The 19,673-nt window shown below is 41.4% G+C and overlaps 1 protein-coding gene across 6 annotated transcripts in view; it reads right to left on the reverse strand.

The window, feature by feature from the left end:
- The window catches only part of otofa (otoferlin a), a 142,488-nt gene extending 123,804 nt beyond the window's left edge, over positions 1–18,684 (reverse strand). For all 6 annotated transcript variants that reach the window (XM_079572625.1, XM_079572624.1, XM_079572623.1 and 3 more), the window contains exons 1-2: positions 18,339–18,684; positions 9,403–9,461 (exon numbers count right to left, since the gene is read on the reverse strand). In XM_079572625.1, the coding sequence (XP_079428751.1) occupies positions 9,403–9,461; positions 18,339–18,420 (141 nt within the window). In that variant the 5' untranslated portion in view covers positions 18,421–18,684. The remainder of the gene's footprint in view (positions 1–9,402; positions 9,462–18,338) is intronic.
- Positions 18,685–19,673: the final 989 nt, after the last annotated feature.

The following is a 19,673-nucleotide window of genomic DNA, read 5'->3' on the forward strand; positions in this document are numbered from 1 at the left end:
AAGTATAACATCACTTACAGGAAAACAAGAGGAGAACCTGACATTGTTAGCTAAAATGGCAGTTGCAATGCATTTACAACTTAAACAAACACAAGAAGTACTGACAGACACAAGGAGACAAAATGATGAACTTGCATCACAAAATGCCTCTCTCCAAGAAGAGAATGCAAAGCTTATGAGTGACAAAGAAACTAAACATCTAGAAAACCAACATCAAGAGGTAGGACAAAAACTCTTCGAGCAAGAGCAAGAACTGAAATTTGCAGATTCAGATCTTGACAAAACTAGCAGAACCCTCTCGGAACGAGAAGTGGAGCTAGTGACAGCCCATGCTGAGCTAGACAGGACGACTCAAAACCTTAACAGGTCTGAGCGCCTGCTCAATAAAGCCACCCTAGAGGTAAGAGATTTAAAATCGGAAATTTTGATTCTCCAAGAAAACCAAGAAAAGGACAAAACAAAACTAACTCACATTCAGAGCCAGCTTACAGCAGCTCAGATTAAAATAGATCACACGACGCTACGGCGCACGATCAGTGAGGAAGAAAAGAGCTTTAAAAGAGAGCAAGAAGATCCCCCTGAACAAGGAGTGAGATCTCAAGTGTATCCCCTGGGAACACTTCAGGAGAAAACAAATAAGTCCTTAAGGGACTTTTCTCCCCCACCTGCTTTAACATTGAACCCCAAGCCACCGCACCTGCAGCGGTTGGACAGGCTCATCTCTGAGCCACCTGATCAATGTTATGCTTCACAGGAAACAAACGATCCCGCCAAGATCTCCACTGGTGAGCTTGAGCGTGGATATCGTGTTCCAATCAAAGATCTTGACAGAATTGCACGACATGTCATTCGCTTTGAACCCAAGTCTGATGGTGCTAACGACGCAAGCACCTACTTAAATGACATTGACTTTTACCTGCGTAGATTTCCAGACTCTACGACAGAAGATAGAATTTACCTAATCAGGTTTACTTCAAGTAGAAATGTGGGAAGTTTCATTGATAGACAGGCGCGTCACACAAAGGCAGACTATGGTCGCCTTTGCCAAGCTCTCACAAAAGAGTTCTCAAACTGCCTGACTACTGGCCTAACTGCAGCCTTAAATGTGAAGCAGACTCGACAAGAGTCTCCACAGGTTTATTATTGCAGACTGCGTGATGCTTACTTCAGTTCGAATGAACTTGAGATGGAGGAAAATCTCCACTTTAAATCACTTTTTGTTCTAAATCTTCATCCCACAACAAAGTATCACCTTGGCATCACCGCAGATCCCGCTACTCAAACGAGCTACCAGCTTCGTGAACTAGCGATGCGTGCTTTCATGAAACACAAACAATCGATGATAAAACATCCAGAACCTTCCCCAGTTCTTAATCTCGAGTTAAAGAACTCACAACAGATAAGAACTCAAAACTGCAAGTCAAGCAGTTCAAACATGCGTTCTTCTCCAGCAGAGAAACGCAAAAGTGAAGTAAAACCGGCCCAATGTCAACAGACAAATGAGAAGCATAAGCAAACGCTGCTCTCCAGCCCTGAACTTGAGTGTAGGCAAAACCCCGCCTATGGCAAACAGTGCCAAACAAAACAGCATCTCCAACAGGGGGGTCATTACACTCATCACAGTAAGAACAGAGAAAATCGGGATAGCACAAAGCATCTCCGAATACACAAACATTCTCAATTCTTCTCGTCAGGAGAACATGAAAGAAATCAGAATCATGGCTTTCAAAACCAAGTCAGTGAACTTGACAGCTCAACTGATCTGACTCACTTCAGTGATGAAAATGACACTTTTATTGAACAAACTCCAGACAATGATGGTAAAGCTGAGCTATCCTCATTAGCCTCTTTAATCCATCAGAGCTGTGATAAAATGTCAATTAAACAACCTCTCAAACGTTTTCTGTGTAATCTCACTGAAAAAGGTCCGGCTGGAAAATTTTACATGCCAACTACTATTGAGAATGCTCTCCAAGAGGAAGCAATGCTTGACACAGGTGCTGACGTCAGCATAATGTCAACCTCTCTTTTTAGTGAAATTCAGGAAGCACTACAACATAAAAGAAGAAAAATAAATCTTCACTCTTGCTTCCTTGAAATCCAGCCATATGCAGACATTCAAACTGCATTCACAGAAATGGCGTACATTCGCTTGACAATTGGACCGACGACAGTGGTCCATCCATTCTTTGTGTCTCCACTTGATATGATGCCTCTCCTTATCGGAAAGGATCTCCTCAACCGATTTGAGCCTCTTATTGATTTCAAAGAGTCAATACTTTATGCACAGGTGCTGAAACCTTGGCCTTTCTCACATCCAGGAAACTATGGTGAGATCTTTCAGTGTGCCACTCTAACACATACACCTGTCCCAAAACATAAGGACTACAAACACAAGAAGTCAGGTTCTGACCTAACTCAGTCTCAGAACAGCCTCTGGAGACCCCAAACCAACTTCTTGTACAAGGACACAGTTCTACCTGAGCTGAACTGTCCACAAATGCACCCAGAGAAGACTCAAGGTCACCTTTGTGACCCCAGACAAAACAATGAACTTCAAAGTTCATTGAAGATCTTATCCAAGCAGGCAGTCATTGATGACAACGCTGTAAAGGCTAGCCTACAACCCCAGCTCACCCAGCCAGGTTCTGTTCAGCCTTTTCCCACCCTTCCCACCCTATCTTCCATTGTGGCCCCTCACGCTGCCTCATTGGCCACCTCAACCCCCTCCTCCACCCTTTCTGAGCTTCCCTGCTCATTCTTATCAGACCTTGCCTCACCTCGGTCTGATGCTTTCTCCAATGTCGTCCCTAACACAGACGCTGCTTGTGAACGATCCTTACCTCATGTTTTCGGCCTTTGGTCCCGCCAACGGATCCAGCCTGGCCCGGACACACTCACTTCTCTTATGCTCATGGTGCACCCGAACCACAGGGGGGTAGCGCTGGCTCAAGCACATAAATCCTCTCTGTCGGCCCACAAAGGCACTCAGACAATGCGAGAAATAAGGCAAAAGGAATCCTGCTGCCCACATGCATGTACAAATGCATATGATAAAGGCCAACAGGTCAACCTGCAGCCAATGTCAGACATCAGGTCTGAAGAAATGGGTAAAGCCCACAAACCAAATGTTTGGAGACAAACAGAACGATCTCCAAAAGCAGAGACACTTAACACCTGCCATTACAAAACCAGTATGGCATGGTAAGTTATCAGGGAACAAGGTAAGTTATCGCAACTGCCTCCAAGCTCTGAAACAAAACATCTAGTCCACTGGACAGATGAACTTGGTGCTCCAGATGCACACTTGTAAATAAACAGGAAACACAGCTCCTGTTTGTAAATAGACACTAGCCAGTCTATTCAGTGTCAATAGCAATCACTAAAGTTTTTCAATAGCAATTCCTTCTCTAACCAAAGGGGGGAGCTACTTTAAACTTTTCACTAACCTCTGCTACCCTCTATGCATGCTGTCATAACCATTGAGGCTTTGTTTTCAGTTTGATTGCAGTTAAACTCTGAACAACAGAATACCATTCAATCAGCAGTCAGTTGTCAATGCTCAAGTATTGCTTAAGACTCTTCAATCCATGGTGCAAAATCTTTTGTTGTAAAGAAAATCTTGGTGAACTCGCAGCCTTAGATATCAGCAACTCTAGAGACTTTGTTTTCCAATGGACCGCCTCAGTAAATTTAGCGCTTCTACCGCTTTTCCAAATTTAGGTGTCAAACCTGAACCCTTAGGACTTAAGTCGTGCATAGTTGCACACAATGCAACACATGTAGCTTCTAGCTAAGATTGTAGCCACAGCAACAAACACGTAAGACTAAACCTAGTCTGTAAACACACTTGCCTATTGCTACACACATTTAGCCTAATATTGCCACAGTTAGCAAACACCTGAGCCGACTCTGTGTCAATGAACATCGGGCATCGTCTTCAGTCAACGGCCATCCCATCACATCACGGAAATGGCGTGCCAACCTCCGCCGTAGGGTGGAGCCTGCCACGAAGAGGGGACTGTAGCGTGTGAAGGTTCGCCTATTGCCTTTCGCCATTGTTAACGCATTCCTGAGAGCAGCTCAACCCCCACTCCAAAACTCCTAGGCCATTTTATGACTTTTGGGATGTCGTCACTTCCTGTCTTGTGAATGGCTGATAAGATCGAATACAGTTCAGGAGAAAAAGACTGTGACGATCTATCCTAACCCTCACAACCAGAAATGAGAACTCTGTATTGACCTTCGAATTGGACTAAAGACTGAATCTCAAACTTCTGATTTGAGTAATAATCCAATTCTTTAATTCATGGACAGTGAGAATGAACTCAACCAATCTGTTCTAATGATGAATTCTTCCCCAGGTCAACAAAGACGCAATGTACAAACATACTGTCGAAATGTTGTTTGGAAAGTTGTGAAGTTGTTAATGTGTTTATCGCAATAGAAATGTATTTCTTGAATTCTCTCCCAAAGACATTCCCACTTGGGTATCGAGTTACGGACTGAATCGATTGGTCGAATCCACGGAGAAAAAGGGGCCGCCCCCTTGGTATAAAGGAAGGAGAAATAGCCAGAAACTTCCCTTACCCTTGCTCTTCTTTTCTGAAACCGCTTCTGAGTTGGAAGGAGGAGGAGAAAGAGACGGCAGGATGAGCACATGGCTAACATCCCCCGCTGAACTCTGACCTCTCCTTTGTCTCAGATGGACCACAAGAACTTTAAGTTTGAGCCCGTCGTTTGACGTGATTTGTAACTATCTGTTACTTCTTTTAAGAACATTTGCATTTTTCCTACAAGACAACAACATTTTTGATCGCTGAGCTTTCAGCGAAACCAATTTGAGTCTAGCTGGTCAATCCAAACCCCAAGGCCCCGAGGAGCTGGAGAGAGACCCCCCGCCTCGCCTGCATCAGCTGAGATAGCCATCCGAGAGAAACCACAGGACGTCGGTCACCAGGACTTTGGAAGCCGGACCACAGTTGGAGTGGAAAGCCTTTCTCTCACGGTCGTAAGCGTATCTCATAGACCTGGCTCAATAAGACTCACATAACCTCTAACCACCTTACTGACTTTCAGATACAATTTTAGAACATTTTATCTGATTATTCATCCTGTTAGGGTTCCAAGTTATTCTGTTTGCACTTTAATATTTAATGCCGTCTGTTAATTGATTTTGATCATTAAACCTCCATAAACCACAGTTTGCTTTGGTAATGTCTGTGTTTATTATTCCAGAATAAGGGTCCATGTGTACGTCCAAGACCTCATTTCCTTCAGATAAATCTGTAGTTTAGCCTCCTATTCTTACTTTTATTTTGTTCGCTTTCCGAACTGGTGCCCCGTTAAATTTTAAGGCTAATCTACAACTAATTAATTAATTAATAAACAGATTAATTGATTAATAAACCCTCATACCCTACATGTGTGTCTATCCTTACATGTCTACTTTAATTACCGCTGGGGAAGTGATTTGTCACACGGGCTGCTAGCTATGCCCGACACGTCCAGAAATAAGTGAAGTTAGTGGAGTGGAGAAGGCGGCTGTTAGCACACACACTTGGCTGGACGCAGGTCACAGGAGAGGGGGCACCATTTTGGCTCTGTTTCCTGATTGCTGCAGTAATTGGATGATACGAAGTGAGACTGGGATGGATCAGTGGTTTAGCAGGAGTAGCCTCGATATAGATCCATGGCTCATCTGTCTACCCTGCTGCAGGTCTTTATAAATGGGTCACTTCTGTAAATGTTAATTTATTCATGATTCCCGTGACGTCCAGAAGTGTTTAATGTGTTTGATAGTAAGGTGTAAATGACTTTGAGCATCCCTGGCTTAATTATTTGTTTATTACCACAGTCTATGGAGAATTTAGCTTTGTTTTGTGGGTGAATAAATCCAACTCTTTAGTCTGTGAACGAGATCTGATAGATCCGCTAAAGAGGTAAATTTCCTCGGTAATTCAGCTAAACATTCGATGTCCAACTCTATTAGTCATTTTACTTAAGACTAGAAAACTTTGCATGAAAAGGTTGAGGGAAAACCTTTTTTGAGCTAGGCATAACACAAGCACAAACTAGACTAAGTATACTTGTAGGGATGGGTGTTGTTCAGGATTTAGCGATATTCCTTACTCTAATCTGTACTTTTAGAGCAAAAAAATATTTATTTTTATTGCTTTTTCCAAATGAATGAATTACTTCCGAATTAAGTTCAGCACATACACTAACTAACTTTTATGTAAAATAAAAAACAATATTTGTAATGAACAGCCTATCTTAGGCATTAAAGGGACTATATACGGAGTTTAAATAGAAGGTGCAGTTACACCTATGACCTGAGGTGACAGTAGCGAGCATAAAATGGCCAAGTTGCATTTAGTCTCTTTAAATATTAAGCTTCATGGTGGTACTGAGCCTAAATGTAAACTTAGTGCTGCAAAATGACACACAGCTTGTTTTGACCCGTGAACATGGCTTTGACTGGCATGTGGCCAAATTGGCCGACAGGAAAGAAAGATACAAATTTCACCAAAGTCGGTGACTGACATAAAAAAGTGTTTTTTGACGCAGCCATAAATATTAAAAAGGTTCAGTATTTGTATAAAAAAAAGTTTCAATCTAAGCCCATTTTACATTTGCCAATAGAATGGCGAACTACATGTACATTTACTTCTATACAAGTGTGTTAACAACTCCAGAGCTAATAAATTCAGTAGAGTATTCTTTAAACGTGTGTGTTCACTTAGACAGACTGACGAGCTATGTCACATCGGCTCTTCACAGGAGTGTGGTCGGCTTTAGAGGAGCTTTCCTCGGCCAGTCTGTGCAGGTTACCCCGGCTTAGTTGCTGGTGTCGGAGCCGCTCTTGAGTGGCAGAGCTGGGTCCGTGGTGATTTGCTCGAGACTGAATTTTGATGACTTTAACACTGTCGAGTTGTCCCTTGATAATATTTCAGAGGTGAGAAACTTAATTGCTAATTTTGTACCCAAAGTCCCAGGTGCGGGAGGGCATCCTATTCCCCAACCCTCGCTGTGCAGCTGACAGAGCTGGATAAGGACAGACGGAGTTATTGTGCAGATATGACATCCATGTGACACCTGCCGCAGGTCATTCTTTCAGTAGAAATAACTTTTGGACCCACTAAAGCACTCGTGTACTGTCTATGAATAAATGTAGGTGCAAGTGTTATTGATAAAAAGCCACATTCATGACATTTTTTTGAATGGCCGGTAATTCTTGTGAATGGCCAAGTAAAGCTGAACGTCTGGTGTGCACGCCACCACGGGAGCAGTTTCAAACAAATATACTTGTCTTGAAACTTCTAGTTCAAGTGGCTCAGACAGTGCAGTGGAGTTTTTCTATACAACACGAGGAGGACATAGATATAGTTTCTTAAGCCTGTTACGGCGGGTTAGCGACAGCAGTAGTTCGGGCTTCTGAGTAATGTAAGCACACTTTAGCCGTCGTTCCACATAACGCAAGCTACAATCTACGTGCACGTATCGACTCTACCCCGCACACACTTCTGTTTCCACCACACATATGGTGTGGCCCCGCCCCCAGGGATGAGCACGCTGTACAGATCGTCATTAAAAGTTTTTAGAGCCGCGATGAGAACAAATGCTGCCTTATGGTGGGACTTATGGAATCATTCAGAGGGTCCAAGCTGTATTAAAACATAAAAGAAACCACTAAATATGAAGGTAAGCTACATGCAAATGTTATGCTAACATCAGCCAAAGATGCGCACACAAAGGTAAATGCTAATATCTTCAAAATCCTCTTATTGCACAGCCGTATGATGTGACATACTAAATCCGAAATATTATTGACCTGCGTGTCAATAGTGAGGGCTGTTCACTCTCTCGTTGCCAATCAGAGGCCAGAGGTCGGTCCCAAAACCGATACCTGGTCAGACCAGTTTGGCCCTGGCCTTTGTTACGGAAAAGCTCGACAAAGCGGGTGAAAGAGCCATTCGGCTGACACGCGCCCGCATGTGGAAAAGCAGCTTATGATTGTTAAACACCAGTCAACAGTCTTTCAGAGAAGTACAGAGATCTGAGTGCGACTGTCTGTCTCTGTCAGATACAGACACGGCAGCACTGAATAGTCCGACAAAGGGGATCTGTTCGGAGACTAAGAGATCAGATGCAGAGAGCCTTTTAAAGCACTGATATAGCCACGTGACTGCTCAGTCCTCAGTACATAAGCCATAAGAGGCACGTTAAAGCAAAGAGTTTCTTACACATCAAGTCAATATTTAATTCAGCAGCAGGAGCACGGTGCAACCAACCCTACCCTGCCAGACTGTCTTCAACTTAACCACGCCTTTCATTACCCAGATGCCCTATTTATACCAGCCAAGCTCATCAACACCGTTTGTCTGAACTCTCGAACTCAACCAAGCCATCGTCGATTACTGTTAATAAGTTCTTTAATCGCCACCTTCTGTTGTGGCCTGGTCCCTATAGTGAAATAGGAGCTCTTTAAATGACTAAGAACCAAAAGCATAGACCCGCCTTGCAGCCGCAGCTCTGCAGATTAATGAATACACCACAGTTATTTCTTGTTCTGAGAATTTCTTTTACCTCTCTTGAGATCCAAAACAATGGAGTAGCATTATCCACTGTTGAGATTAAGTTAATTACTGAATTAATTCTGAACAACAATACACCCCCCAATCCCACCAAAAAGTCTCATAACGATGGTTGTTGCGTATTATAAGTAATGTTTGTCGGTTGTGTTTTAAAGGGACAACTACTAAAAGTGTGTTGCCTGAAGCTGCAGATGAGGACACAAACACATTGTTTCTTTTTCCTCATTTGAAATCTTAGAACCTCTAGAGTTCAGTCACCAAGCCGGGAACACAAAATGGTCATGTTTATGAAATATTTACAAAGAAGCTTAGCTTTCACCAAACTGTTCAGTGAGAAATTGTCACAAGACCTTTTATATTTTGTTAAACCCTTGGAAGCCTGACAATTCTTGCAGCACTGGACACCCCCAACCGCTCAAGGTCAGCTGCAGCAGAGCGAAATCAAATTCAACGGCTGTTAGACTTCACCTCCATTTCCAAAACTCCTGACTCCGAGCAAGACTACATCCTTACATGACCCCATATCTCTGCAGGGAGGAGAGAAGTTAGGACATAGGAAAGCGCTTTCACTTTTACACAACAACGGCTCACTGAGCCGGCTGAAAAGAGATGGGCTAAACGTTCCCCGCTCCATTAAAAATCGGGATGCGTCGAGGAAACCAATGACCAAAGCTGCATACTTGCCACATTCGCAAAACGCTTGGGATTACCTATGAAGGGAGCAGTGTCATTTCTAATAAGCCTTGCGGAGATAGGCACTAATTGTTCATTATCTTGTCGAATGGGGCGCGTTTGTCACACTCACCTCATTAAACGGGGCCACGTCTTCACAGTTCTCTGCCACGCGGCTGTAGAAGGACAGCCCTGGAAAATAGAAAAGGAGGTAAGGGCTGGTACAGGTTTGCAACGAAGAGGGATTCAAAAGTCTGCTCCCTCAATCGAGTTCACATGAATGGATTCACAGAAAAGTCTTTCATACACCAGTATAATGTTAAGAACAATAGGGCATCTGTTCGTGCCATACTATACTTTTTATATTTTACTAGCATTTTTGTAGTTGTTTGATAATAATCTCAAACATTTATCAAGACAGGTGCAAAATAGCGAGTGCCAGCTGGAAAATTGCATACAGCTATTTGTGAGCATGTAGCACTTGAAATGGTATGCATGACTTTCATGACTCTTTTAGCCCCAAAGCTGATATGTGAATGAGAGAATGCAGCGAGAGGAAATAATGTGTAAATGACTCTGCTGCTGATCCTTTTTTGCCCGTGCTACTTGTGACATGAGCAAACACTTGGTAAATGACTCCCTTTGGTGGTTAAACACTGTATTATTGAACTAAAACAGCTAGTAGTTTCGCTTCCTGATCCTGAAGCCCTCCCACATCGCCTCTTTTTGCTCCCCTTCGCTGAGCAGCAGTTTCCATGTATGTTTTTAATGAGAGAATACAATTGTTACATGGTACAACAGCTCTAAAAAGTACATTTTGCATAACACCCCCATGAGTTGTTTTGTTAATGCCACCAAACCACCTTTCTAGCTCATTTTTTACATATTATTTGTAAAATGTCCAGTCTTTTTGTTTACTCCATGGCCATGTGGTCCACTCACTACATCAGTGAGTCAGAAGTCCTTACAAATAAAAGCATTCAAATAAAGATCTGTGTGTTTGAGAAAATACATTTCGTTTATAGATACAGCATATTAAATACAGTACTAATGCAAATGGTGTCCACACATATTCCATTGCACCTGGTTTAACTACTCGAGGTAAGAGGCTATACTTTATTTTTGAATCCACTTAATAGTTTGTTTGTCTTGTCTATGGGCACATCAAAATGACAACTTTTCACTACTGAATCTCCTAACGATACAATTGCAGCTATATTGTTGTTGTAAGACTATTTTCATTACAGGCAATTTACTCTCATGGCGCTTTCGCCCACTGTTCTTGGAAAACAAGGCTATAACACAGAGACAAATTTGAGCCATTAGTTTTTTGTGTACCTCTTGAACATAATTGCTTGTCCAATTGTGCAACTATAGAAACTACAGCTGTACTCTGGCTTTCCCAGTCTTAAGTTATGCACGTACAGGTGGAATGACAAATTGCCCCGGGTGAATAATAGTTTGAATAAATAGCTGTCGGTGTAGTGGAGTGGAGAAAGCCCTGTGATTCATTGGCCAGTGTCCAGGCTGTAGCATTCAGTGTCTTGACCTGGTGGAGCAGTCTACAGCTCTTATGGTTATAAATGTTGGCTATAAAGTCTTGCACACATAGCAACCACCAGATCCCAACAGACCTGATGATCAATATATTGTTTGAAATCATGAATGTAGGGGATAAACTGTCATTTTCAAAACAGCTCAGCGTTGGAAGTAAGCATCAAAAGGCAGTGTTTTACATGAGAGTAGGAAGATCATTCACAGAATTTTTCTGATTTTGAAAAAAAAAAGAAAAGAAAAGTTTTTCAAAATAGTTGTCTTTTCTTGCTATGTTAATTATTGACCATTATTGGCCTATAACATACGTCCTATATCAGTGATGTTAGAGGACTCAAACTTTTTTTTCCCCATAAAATTCATAAAACTAGGTGTCACGGCCCAGGCCTCCAGTCTCCCTCCTTTTTCTACTAAGTTTTGTTTGTGTGGCTAATGTTGGTCTCCTTAGGCTTAGTTAACTTATGTAAACTTGTACATTTGTATGTACTTGTAGTTAATCTTAGTTTGGTTATATTTGTTACCCTTTGTTAAATGAACCTTTTAGACTCCTTTTAACTTATTTATCCATTTTACATCTTGTTTTTTTGTTGCAACCTATCTGGTTGTAACCCTCGGATTAACGCGTATATTAAAACCTGTCATATGCACTTTAAGCACTTACTTTTCAATTTTGTACAACCGATCAATCACTTCACTGATATAAATATGACCAATTATACCGACAAACATAAAAGACAAAGCATTTCCGATTTCTCCCATCTGACTAAGTAGCTCATAATCTTCTGCGTTTATTTGCAGAGAGCAGTCCAGTGTAATTGCTGCAGCACTTTGTGTACACTAGTGCTACACACTAAACAAAGCAAATGAATGGGACAAAGAGCTCCACACATTTCACCCCGGGAGCCTCCAGGTGAGCACATGCAATAACACGCTTCAATGGGCCGCCGTACTCTCAGTACTGGGCGGGCTATGAAAAATATTTGTTTAGTATTGTGCAGCCAAACCATGGCAAAGCAAAGTATGTGTTTAGTTGTCCAATTTAGGCCTCAGTCAACCTCAGTTTGCAGAATTTAAACTCCACCAATGGGGACCGTTCTTTCTGACCTACATCATGTATTCTAAGAGTAAAAGACTGTAGTGCTGCTCCATAAAGATTGGATTTCCCCACAGATAGTTGTAGATGGACCAATCACAGCGTACTCGGGGTGAGGGATGTAAAAAGAAGCATTTTAGCCATGCAACAGCTCTTATAAATCAAAGAGACAACATTCCACCTACATTATTCAAAAACACATGGTTCTGACTCAGATGTGGGCTTTGAACAGTAGCTCGTGTGAAGCTTACACAAGTAGAGTTTTAATCAGGCTGGCCTTGATGTCATCACTGGGAATAAAGGCACATTTGAAAACAGAGCTGAGTGAGGTGCTGGCTGGAGGAGCTTTGTGTCGGAAGGCAGACGAGCTGAAAGAGTTGAACGCATGAACGGACCTGTATGGGATCCACATTCATGAGCTAAAAATAAGAAAATCAAAGGTCCAAGCTTTATGAACTCATTCCAGACCTCTTATACGTGATATTTATGTAGTACAACGTAAAATTGTGAAATAGTGTGATATAAAAATAGCCCTAGTGTTTCAGATGATCCTACTGCTGCATAAAACGAAAAGTACTTTGATTTAAGTACTTGCCGATACCAGATACCAATACGAGTACAAGGCATTTTCTTTTTCATTTCTTTATCACAGCAGATTGGATAGTACTACTTAATTTACTTATTTACATTTCCTTAAGGAAAGTAGGCTACACTTTTAAGAGAAGTTATATCAAAATTGAAAAAAAAAAGCTCCTCAATGCTTGTGCTTTATTCATGTATGTATTTTTATTGAACAATAGTATTGAGATGTTACTTATTACTGCAGCTTAAGGGTCTCTTTTCGCCTTTACTTCAGCTCTGTGTGGATTTTCTCGTGTCAACTTAGCCAGTAGCTACAGCAATTTGACTGTTTTGGTGCAGTTCATTTTCGCTCAATATGGACATGCTGCATCTCTTTAATTTGGATTTTCTGAGTACTATTTAGTCGTTGGGTTAGTTTTTTCCAGATGAATAAGCCCCTGGGCATTAAACAGCGTAAGAATCGGCAAAACGGTTAGCAAGTTAGTGGCTTGTTTAGCAACATTTGTATCATGAAGGACAATACACATTTTATTCCAGATGTAAAGTCATCTGGAAGTTATAGTGTCCAATAACTTCCACAACACAGTAAGCGCACCATAAAGTCAACACTTCGGTAAGGCATTACGTTTCGCAGAGGCAACCAAATTGAAACTAATTGAATTATTAATGCCAAACTCGGGGCTACTTTGCTTTGGGGACAACATTAGCTCACTACTCCCTCTGCTGCTATAAAGGGACACAACACTTTTATGGTTATTTCCAATATTATAGCTGCTGTGCAATATCTCTGTCTATATATATGTCCACCAAACCAATGCCAAATTACAACTAATATTGTTGTTCCGGGGATAGTTGAGCTATGTAAAGACACTCTGCCTCTTCACAGACGGTATATCACATTAGTGAAAACTTGTAATCTGATAGTGAAAGCAGCGGGAAGCTAATTAAAAAAAAAAGCCTTGTGTGAATATTTGAAGTCAATCCTGTTACATGCTCGTCCATATGCTGCGGGCGACAATTCCCTCTGCACTGCGTCAGTCTTTAACACAGCCAAGATAACGCCCGGATTTAATTATTTATAACGACGTCGCCAGGAATCCCCTTTTTGTGACACAAAGAGTGGGGAGTTTGAGCAAGAAAACTGTATCTTTTTATGGCCGCTTTGAGAGCAATGCACTGAATTACAAGTACAATTTTGTGATAGTAAAGGCCTCACTTGGTGGTTGATTTTGTTGTTCTCTCTGGGTGGAAGCCGGGGGTTTTCTGATTGACCGTGTCCGCTCCAGACAGGAAGCACAGTTAAAAGCATTGTGATGACAGTCCGCCGGGAAACGGATTGAGGTTTAAACCACAGCAAAACCAGACCGGTACTCAGGATGATGGAGATGACTTGCCATAACAAAATACTGCAGCAGTTGAAGGGCATAATCAGCTTTGTACTTTTTGATCACTGTGGACACTTTAAAGTTGAACTTTGGCATAATATATATGAAATTAAAGTGTTTTGGAAATATGGTGCCTGATGCCCTCTGCTGCCAACAGTGTGGAGTCAAGCCTTTCAAATGTATAAGTACCTTATAACATACAGAAGACAACCAAACATGACTAGTTTGCTTTGTCTTTCTTTTTTCTTTTTCTGATCAACACAATGTTTTGATCCTTTAATGATTCATGCTGGCCTCGTCTTGGTCAAATTCTACTCTTTGTGCAGAAATTATAACCAGCCCATACATTACAAAATACAATATTAAACATCATATAAGCCAGATTGAAAGAAGCCAAGCCTGTCGAATAGGGACAGTGTCTGGGTTTTAGGATGGTTTTATGCAACATGATTTTAAAAATAATTTAGCATAAATGTCTGGAATTGCTGTTGGACGACTCTCTAATAATATACAGTACAACCAACTGTAACTGATGAATTCACTAATCATCAAAGTATAAGTCTAATCAATCCAACAGAGACACTTAGAGCCAATGTCGTAGCGTCTTCTTGGCTGGGTCAGTGACTGTTCCACAAGATCCAACAGTGGGCGATTACACATCAAAGTGCACAGGTGTTTGAATTTTCAACAGTCACAAGGCGATCTCTGTCAAATTCTGATATAATCAAGGAAGCACTGTTAATGTAGGCTTTTGCTCGAAAGAGTCATTGACCCGGCCTCAGTGCTGAAACGTCGGCTTTAAGTCATGAAAATGTTGCTGGTTGGATTGACTGGACTTATATTTAAAGGCACACAGCGTAACATTTTGGATCCTACTGTTAAACTGCCAAAACAAAACATGCGCTAAAGAGCACCGACACAGAAAATGCTATTTTGCAATGAGTACTTAAAGGATGAGCACCCATTTAAATGATACGTGGCTGCCTTTAGTCGCCATCTCCATGGAGACGAGCTAGAGACGTCCCTCCCAGTAAAGTTACAGTCAGGGCTGAGGAGCTGAGCCGCTCACAGCAACACATTTTTCTAAGATAAAAATATCTGTATTAAAATAAATGCTTGTATTTTGTTTGATTTATTAGACAACATGTTACATCTGTGGCTTTAAAATACCTGGATGTTTTTTAATTTATTGTTTTTTTTATTCATTCAATTGATTAAAAGGCAACATGTTCATGTATCAGTCATCCTCATGGTTCTCCAAAACTGGTTCAAATCACTTTTTTGTTTGTAAGGGGCAATACGAGAGTAAAAAGCCCATAATGACAGGAAAAACATGGAAAAAATATGCAAGTAAATAGATTCCAATTAGCTTTGAAAGAGCGAAAGAGGAATACCAGGGTTATGCAGCTAGTAGGCTATTTCTAGATATTCAGAATTTTACTTTGAACGATGAAAAGATGAAAACCCCTTCGGATGTCCAATATTATGAGTTTTATAGGCTTTTGAAACCATCGCAGTATTGATGTCAGTTTGTTTTACACTGAAGACGTACTGCGCACTTTCAAACCCACCCTGCCCCACTCGTGCCGTCGCCCTCGCATTGTCCTCTTGTTGCTGAATAAAATAGGTCACCAGCGGAGCACAGTAGAGCATGAACACTGATTTGAAATTGTAAGCAGCCAAACCTCCAGCTTCGGCTCCGACACGTACAGGCAGCTGCACCATGGGAGGATTACTGCATGGCCTCACGGTCATGTGTCCTCCACGCTTCACCTGCTACTACAGCCGGGACGTTTCATTACTGCAGCAAGTCTCACACAGACACACACAGTAGGCCTTGTCACTAGAGACAGACACAGGTGAGTCGTACGAGCAAAATGAGGGTGTTTCCTATTCTCTTTGATGAAGAAATAGCAAGGAAATACTTATAATTTAGAGAATCTCACAAGACTGGAGGTCTGAAATCTCTTATCACTTGACCTTTACTGCAGTTTTACCAATTGTTGAGAGTAAATGACAAACTTAAGGTCCATCTTCTTTCTTCTAATATAAATAACATGGATACTTTCCAACACTTTCCAATAATAGTATGTATATATATTAGGCATATATACACCGACACCACTTCTTTCTAAAACCATTGATTTAAGTACTTGCCGATACTTTGCCGATACGAGGCATACAAGGCATTTTCTTCAACATACTTTTTGAAGTGAATAGACGCTTTATAAACTGACTTAGTTCATTTACTCATTTACATTTAAAAAGCTACACTTTTAAGAGAAGTTACATCAGAATTGAACAGATGCATTTTTTAATTTTTTTTTCATTCAATATAATTTAACATTTTTATTGCACTGTCCATCATGGACAGAACAGCTCATGTCCAAGAGCTCCCCAAATGCTTGTGCTTTATTCATTTATCAATTTTTATGTAACAACAGTATTGTTGCTTCTTACTGCAGCTGTCTCTTTTCTCGTGTGTTTATAGTGACTTATCCAGTAGCAACAGCAGTTTGATTGTTTTGCTGCAGCTCATTTTCACTCAATATGGACATGCTGTATCTCTTTATTTTGGATTTTCTGAGTACATTCCAGTCGCTGGGTTAGTTTTTCAGAATAATAAGCCCCCTGGCCATAAAATGGCGTAAGAATCGCCAAAACTGTTAGCCGCGAGTTAGCAGCTAGTTAGCAACATTAGCCTGTATCTTGTAAAGACTGCAGACTCCACGCTGCAGCACTAACAACATTTAGCTCTGGTTAAATCCAGCACAGACTTTGATTTAGGGAGTGTAGTCTGTAATAAAGTCAGCTCTATGTGGAATATTGTATTTCCACTTAAGAACTCTCCAGTTTGCTGTTATTTTCTCTCCTCAGTGGAGAGCTGCGTCCTGTAGGAGCGCAGATGAAAAAGCCCCTGGGTATTAAAAGGCGTAAGAATCGCCAGAACTGTTAGCCGTGAATTGGCGGCTACTGGTATCGGTATCCCTTATACTGTGTATATACAGTATATGTGTATACACATATATGTGTATATAAACTGTGCCTTTCCAATTATAGTAGGAGAAAGCTATTTTTTGGATTGTGATTGAAAACAAATCTTTTATCCACTTTAATTCAGTCTGTCCAAAAATGTGTGCTCTTCTTAAATAAAGCTACATTTCAGACTTCAATATCTGTCATTAGTTTTGCTGAAATAATGATGAAATGAAAATGTGATATAATATTGATTACAAGTCATATGTGGCTATAATCACCTCCTCAGTGATATGTCCGGGTCTCCAGCTAATCTCCATTGGAATATACAGAGGATGGTAAGTACGTGTGTGCGTCTATGTGGATGCAGGAGTGGCAGCTGGTGAAGTCCTTGGCGGTGGTCCCGAATAAAACACCTCCTCACCTCCCTCTAGCTGTCCCTGGTTAGTAATCAATGCTAAAGAGGCTGCGCTGGTAACGCACTGACCCGCAGCTCCACAATAACCAGAAGCAAGAGCGAGACATGATGAAATATTTAGAGCTTACTTAAGGCAAAGCGTATGGGCTGGAGTCAGGGGGCGCCATGGTTAACAAGGTTCTACATATGGAGCAATGTTAAGTCTGCTGGAAATAAACTTCATTTTAGTGTTCGATTTCTGTGCCCATCTAATTATGAGGTTGGGATGAATGTTCATGAGCCATAAGGTAGATTTAAAAAACAATATTTAACTATAAATCTACAGACTCTATCTACCTTCTACACAAACTGACTGCTCCTATCAGACAGATATTGTTGGTTATGTCAGAGCATAAGAGCAGAATTTATTTTTGAACTTCTCTGACAATTAGAAGTACATTTAACAAAATCTCCACAGTGTCAGCAGTCGAGTGCCATGTACAAGGACCACTGTTCCAACCTCAGCTTTGTGGGTTCAAGTCCCGGCTCCCACAACTGAATATGTTTCTGTTTCTCTTCATTTCCTTTCAGCCTGAGCTGTGCTGCCCAATGATCCTCAGCCAATTATAAAAAATAACAGTAAAATAATTTGAGTCAGAGCTGGCTCAGGGAATAGAGCAGTCGTCTAATAATGAAGTGTGCAAGACACTTGACTCAGAAGTGAGACGAGGATACTGTAGACAGCTTCACTTCCATCAGTCAGCCGTAGGGCAGCTGTGGCTGCAGTATTAGCGCACCTCCTTTGAGTGTTGAATGAACGAGTGACTACTAAAGCATAGCTCTTTTAGAATGTAAGCCAGAACAATATATCGTTTCCTTTTGACAGGTGACACTTAAACAACTTTTGCTTTTAATAGTAAATGAAAATATCATTTGTTAAACTGTGCTACTTTTAGAAGCATATATTTAGTGCCTCAAAGTCAGTCATTTCTAACACGACTGTAGTATTCAGCAGTGTGTGTGAATCATTACAGAACATGTTGTACAGCGGTTGTAAAACAAAGTCGAATCTCAGTCCCCACCTCTGAATGTGACTTTAGCGATGCGGTCGCTCTTCCCTCTCAGGTGCGCCACCGTCTTCAGGTGTACCATTAAAGCCATCATGAGTCCGGCCGGTCCAACTGCGGAGCACCAGCACTCCTCCACCAAAGTAAACTTGAATGGGATAACGCAAAACCTCTGCAACAAAAAGGAAAGGAAAAAAAAAAATCACTCCTTATTTGAAGCTCCAAGGAAAAGAGTCCATGTTCTCCGTGTGAGCCGCACAGGGAAGACTAGTTCAGAGAAAGTCCGTCACAATAAAACATATTTCCCCGTTGTGCTGCTGGCTGCTCCTGACTGATGCAGCACTGGGTTTGTCGCGCATCTCTGCCCTCGCACTGGTTTTACTCCTCGCGATGTGCAGGAGGGAGGGGGAGGGGCCTCAGCTCCTGCATAAGGACAGAGGATGCTGAGCTCCCATTGAAAAAATACAGCCGCCACTATCACATGTGGTCTGAGGGACTTGGGCTGGGCGATGCTGCTACTATCCTGGCCAGGGCAATAGTACATAATATAGAATGTAATTAATAGTCAGAAGTATTCATCAGCTTATACTCACAACACAGTAACAAGAGGGAAAAACTAATACTAACTAATAGGTAAGTTGAAGCGTAATTTCACCAACTATCCTTTCATAAAACATTCAGAAATACGTACACGTACAGTACACTCAGGATTGCTTCATAAGGAGCACATTTGAATGCTAAGTCAAACTACAGGGTTTTAAAAGTTGGTGGAGGGGCAGGTCCTGCTCTGTGGGGCAGGATGCTGTTGCCAGGCAACCCCTGTAGGATGATCCAGATGCACCGCTGAAGAACACTGTGTTTCTCTCCACAGTCTTTACTATTGGATCACATCTATTCATTATCACACATCGACACTTAACTATATAACATTTGAACACATATGGGAGGAGAAACAGCTCTTCATTTATATTCTTACAAACTGTAATGGGACGTTTTACATCAGCCTTATATCCCTGGGGGTAACCTGGTGCTCAGTAGCCCCAGGCCTTTTGCTAAAAATAAAACTTTCACTTACTTATGATCTGGTTTGTTGAATACAGTTGTTTAATTTCTTCTGACTCACTATTTCTTTAACCCCCGCCTGAACCGAGTGCATTTTCTCCAGTTCGGCATTAAAAGCTTCTTGACAGCCTATCGGCCTGTGTACTGCCTCATTTGAAAGCTAAGGCCTACATAACCGATCTAAATTGATTTTTTTACTTGCAATGTTACCGTCACGTTTTTCATGTTCTCATTTTTGCCACTTTTTTGTTACACTTTTATCGCTTATTTTGTCACATTTTTGTTGTT

The sequence above is a fragment of the Gobius niger genome (genome assembly GCF_951799975.1).
Source record: "Gobius niger genome assembly, chromosome: 15".
NCBI classification, from domain to species: domain Eukaryota; kingdom Metazoa; phylum Chordata; class Actinopteri; order Gobiiformes; family Gobiidae; genus Gobius; species Gobius niger.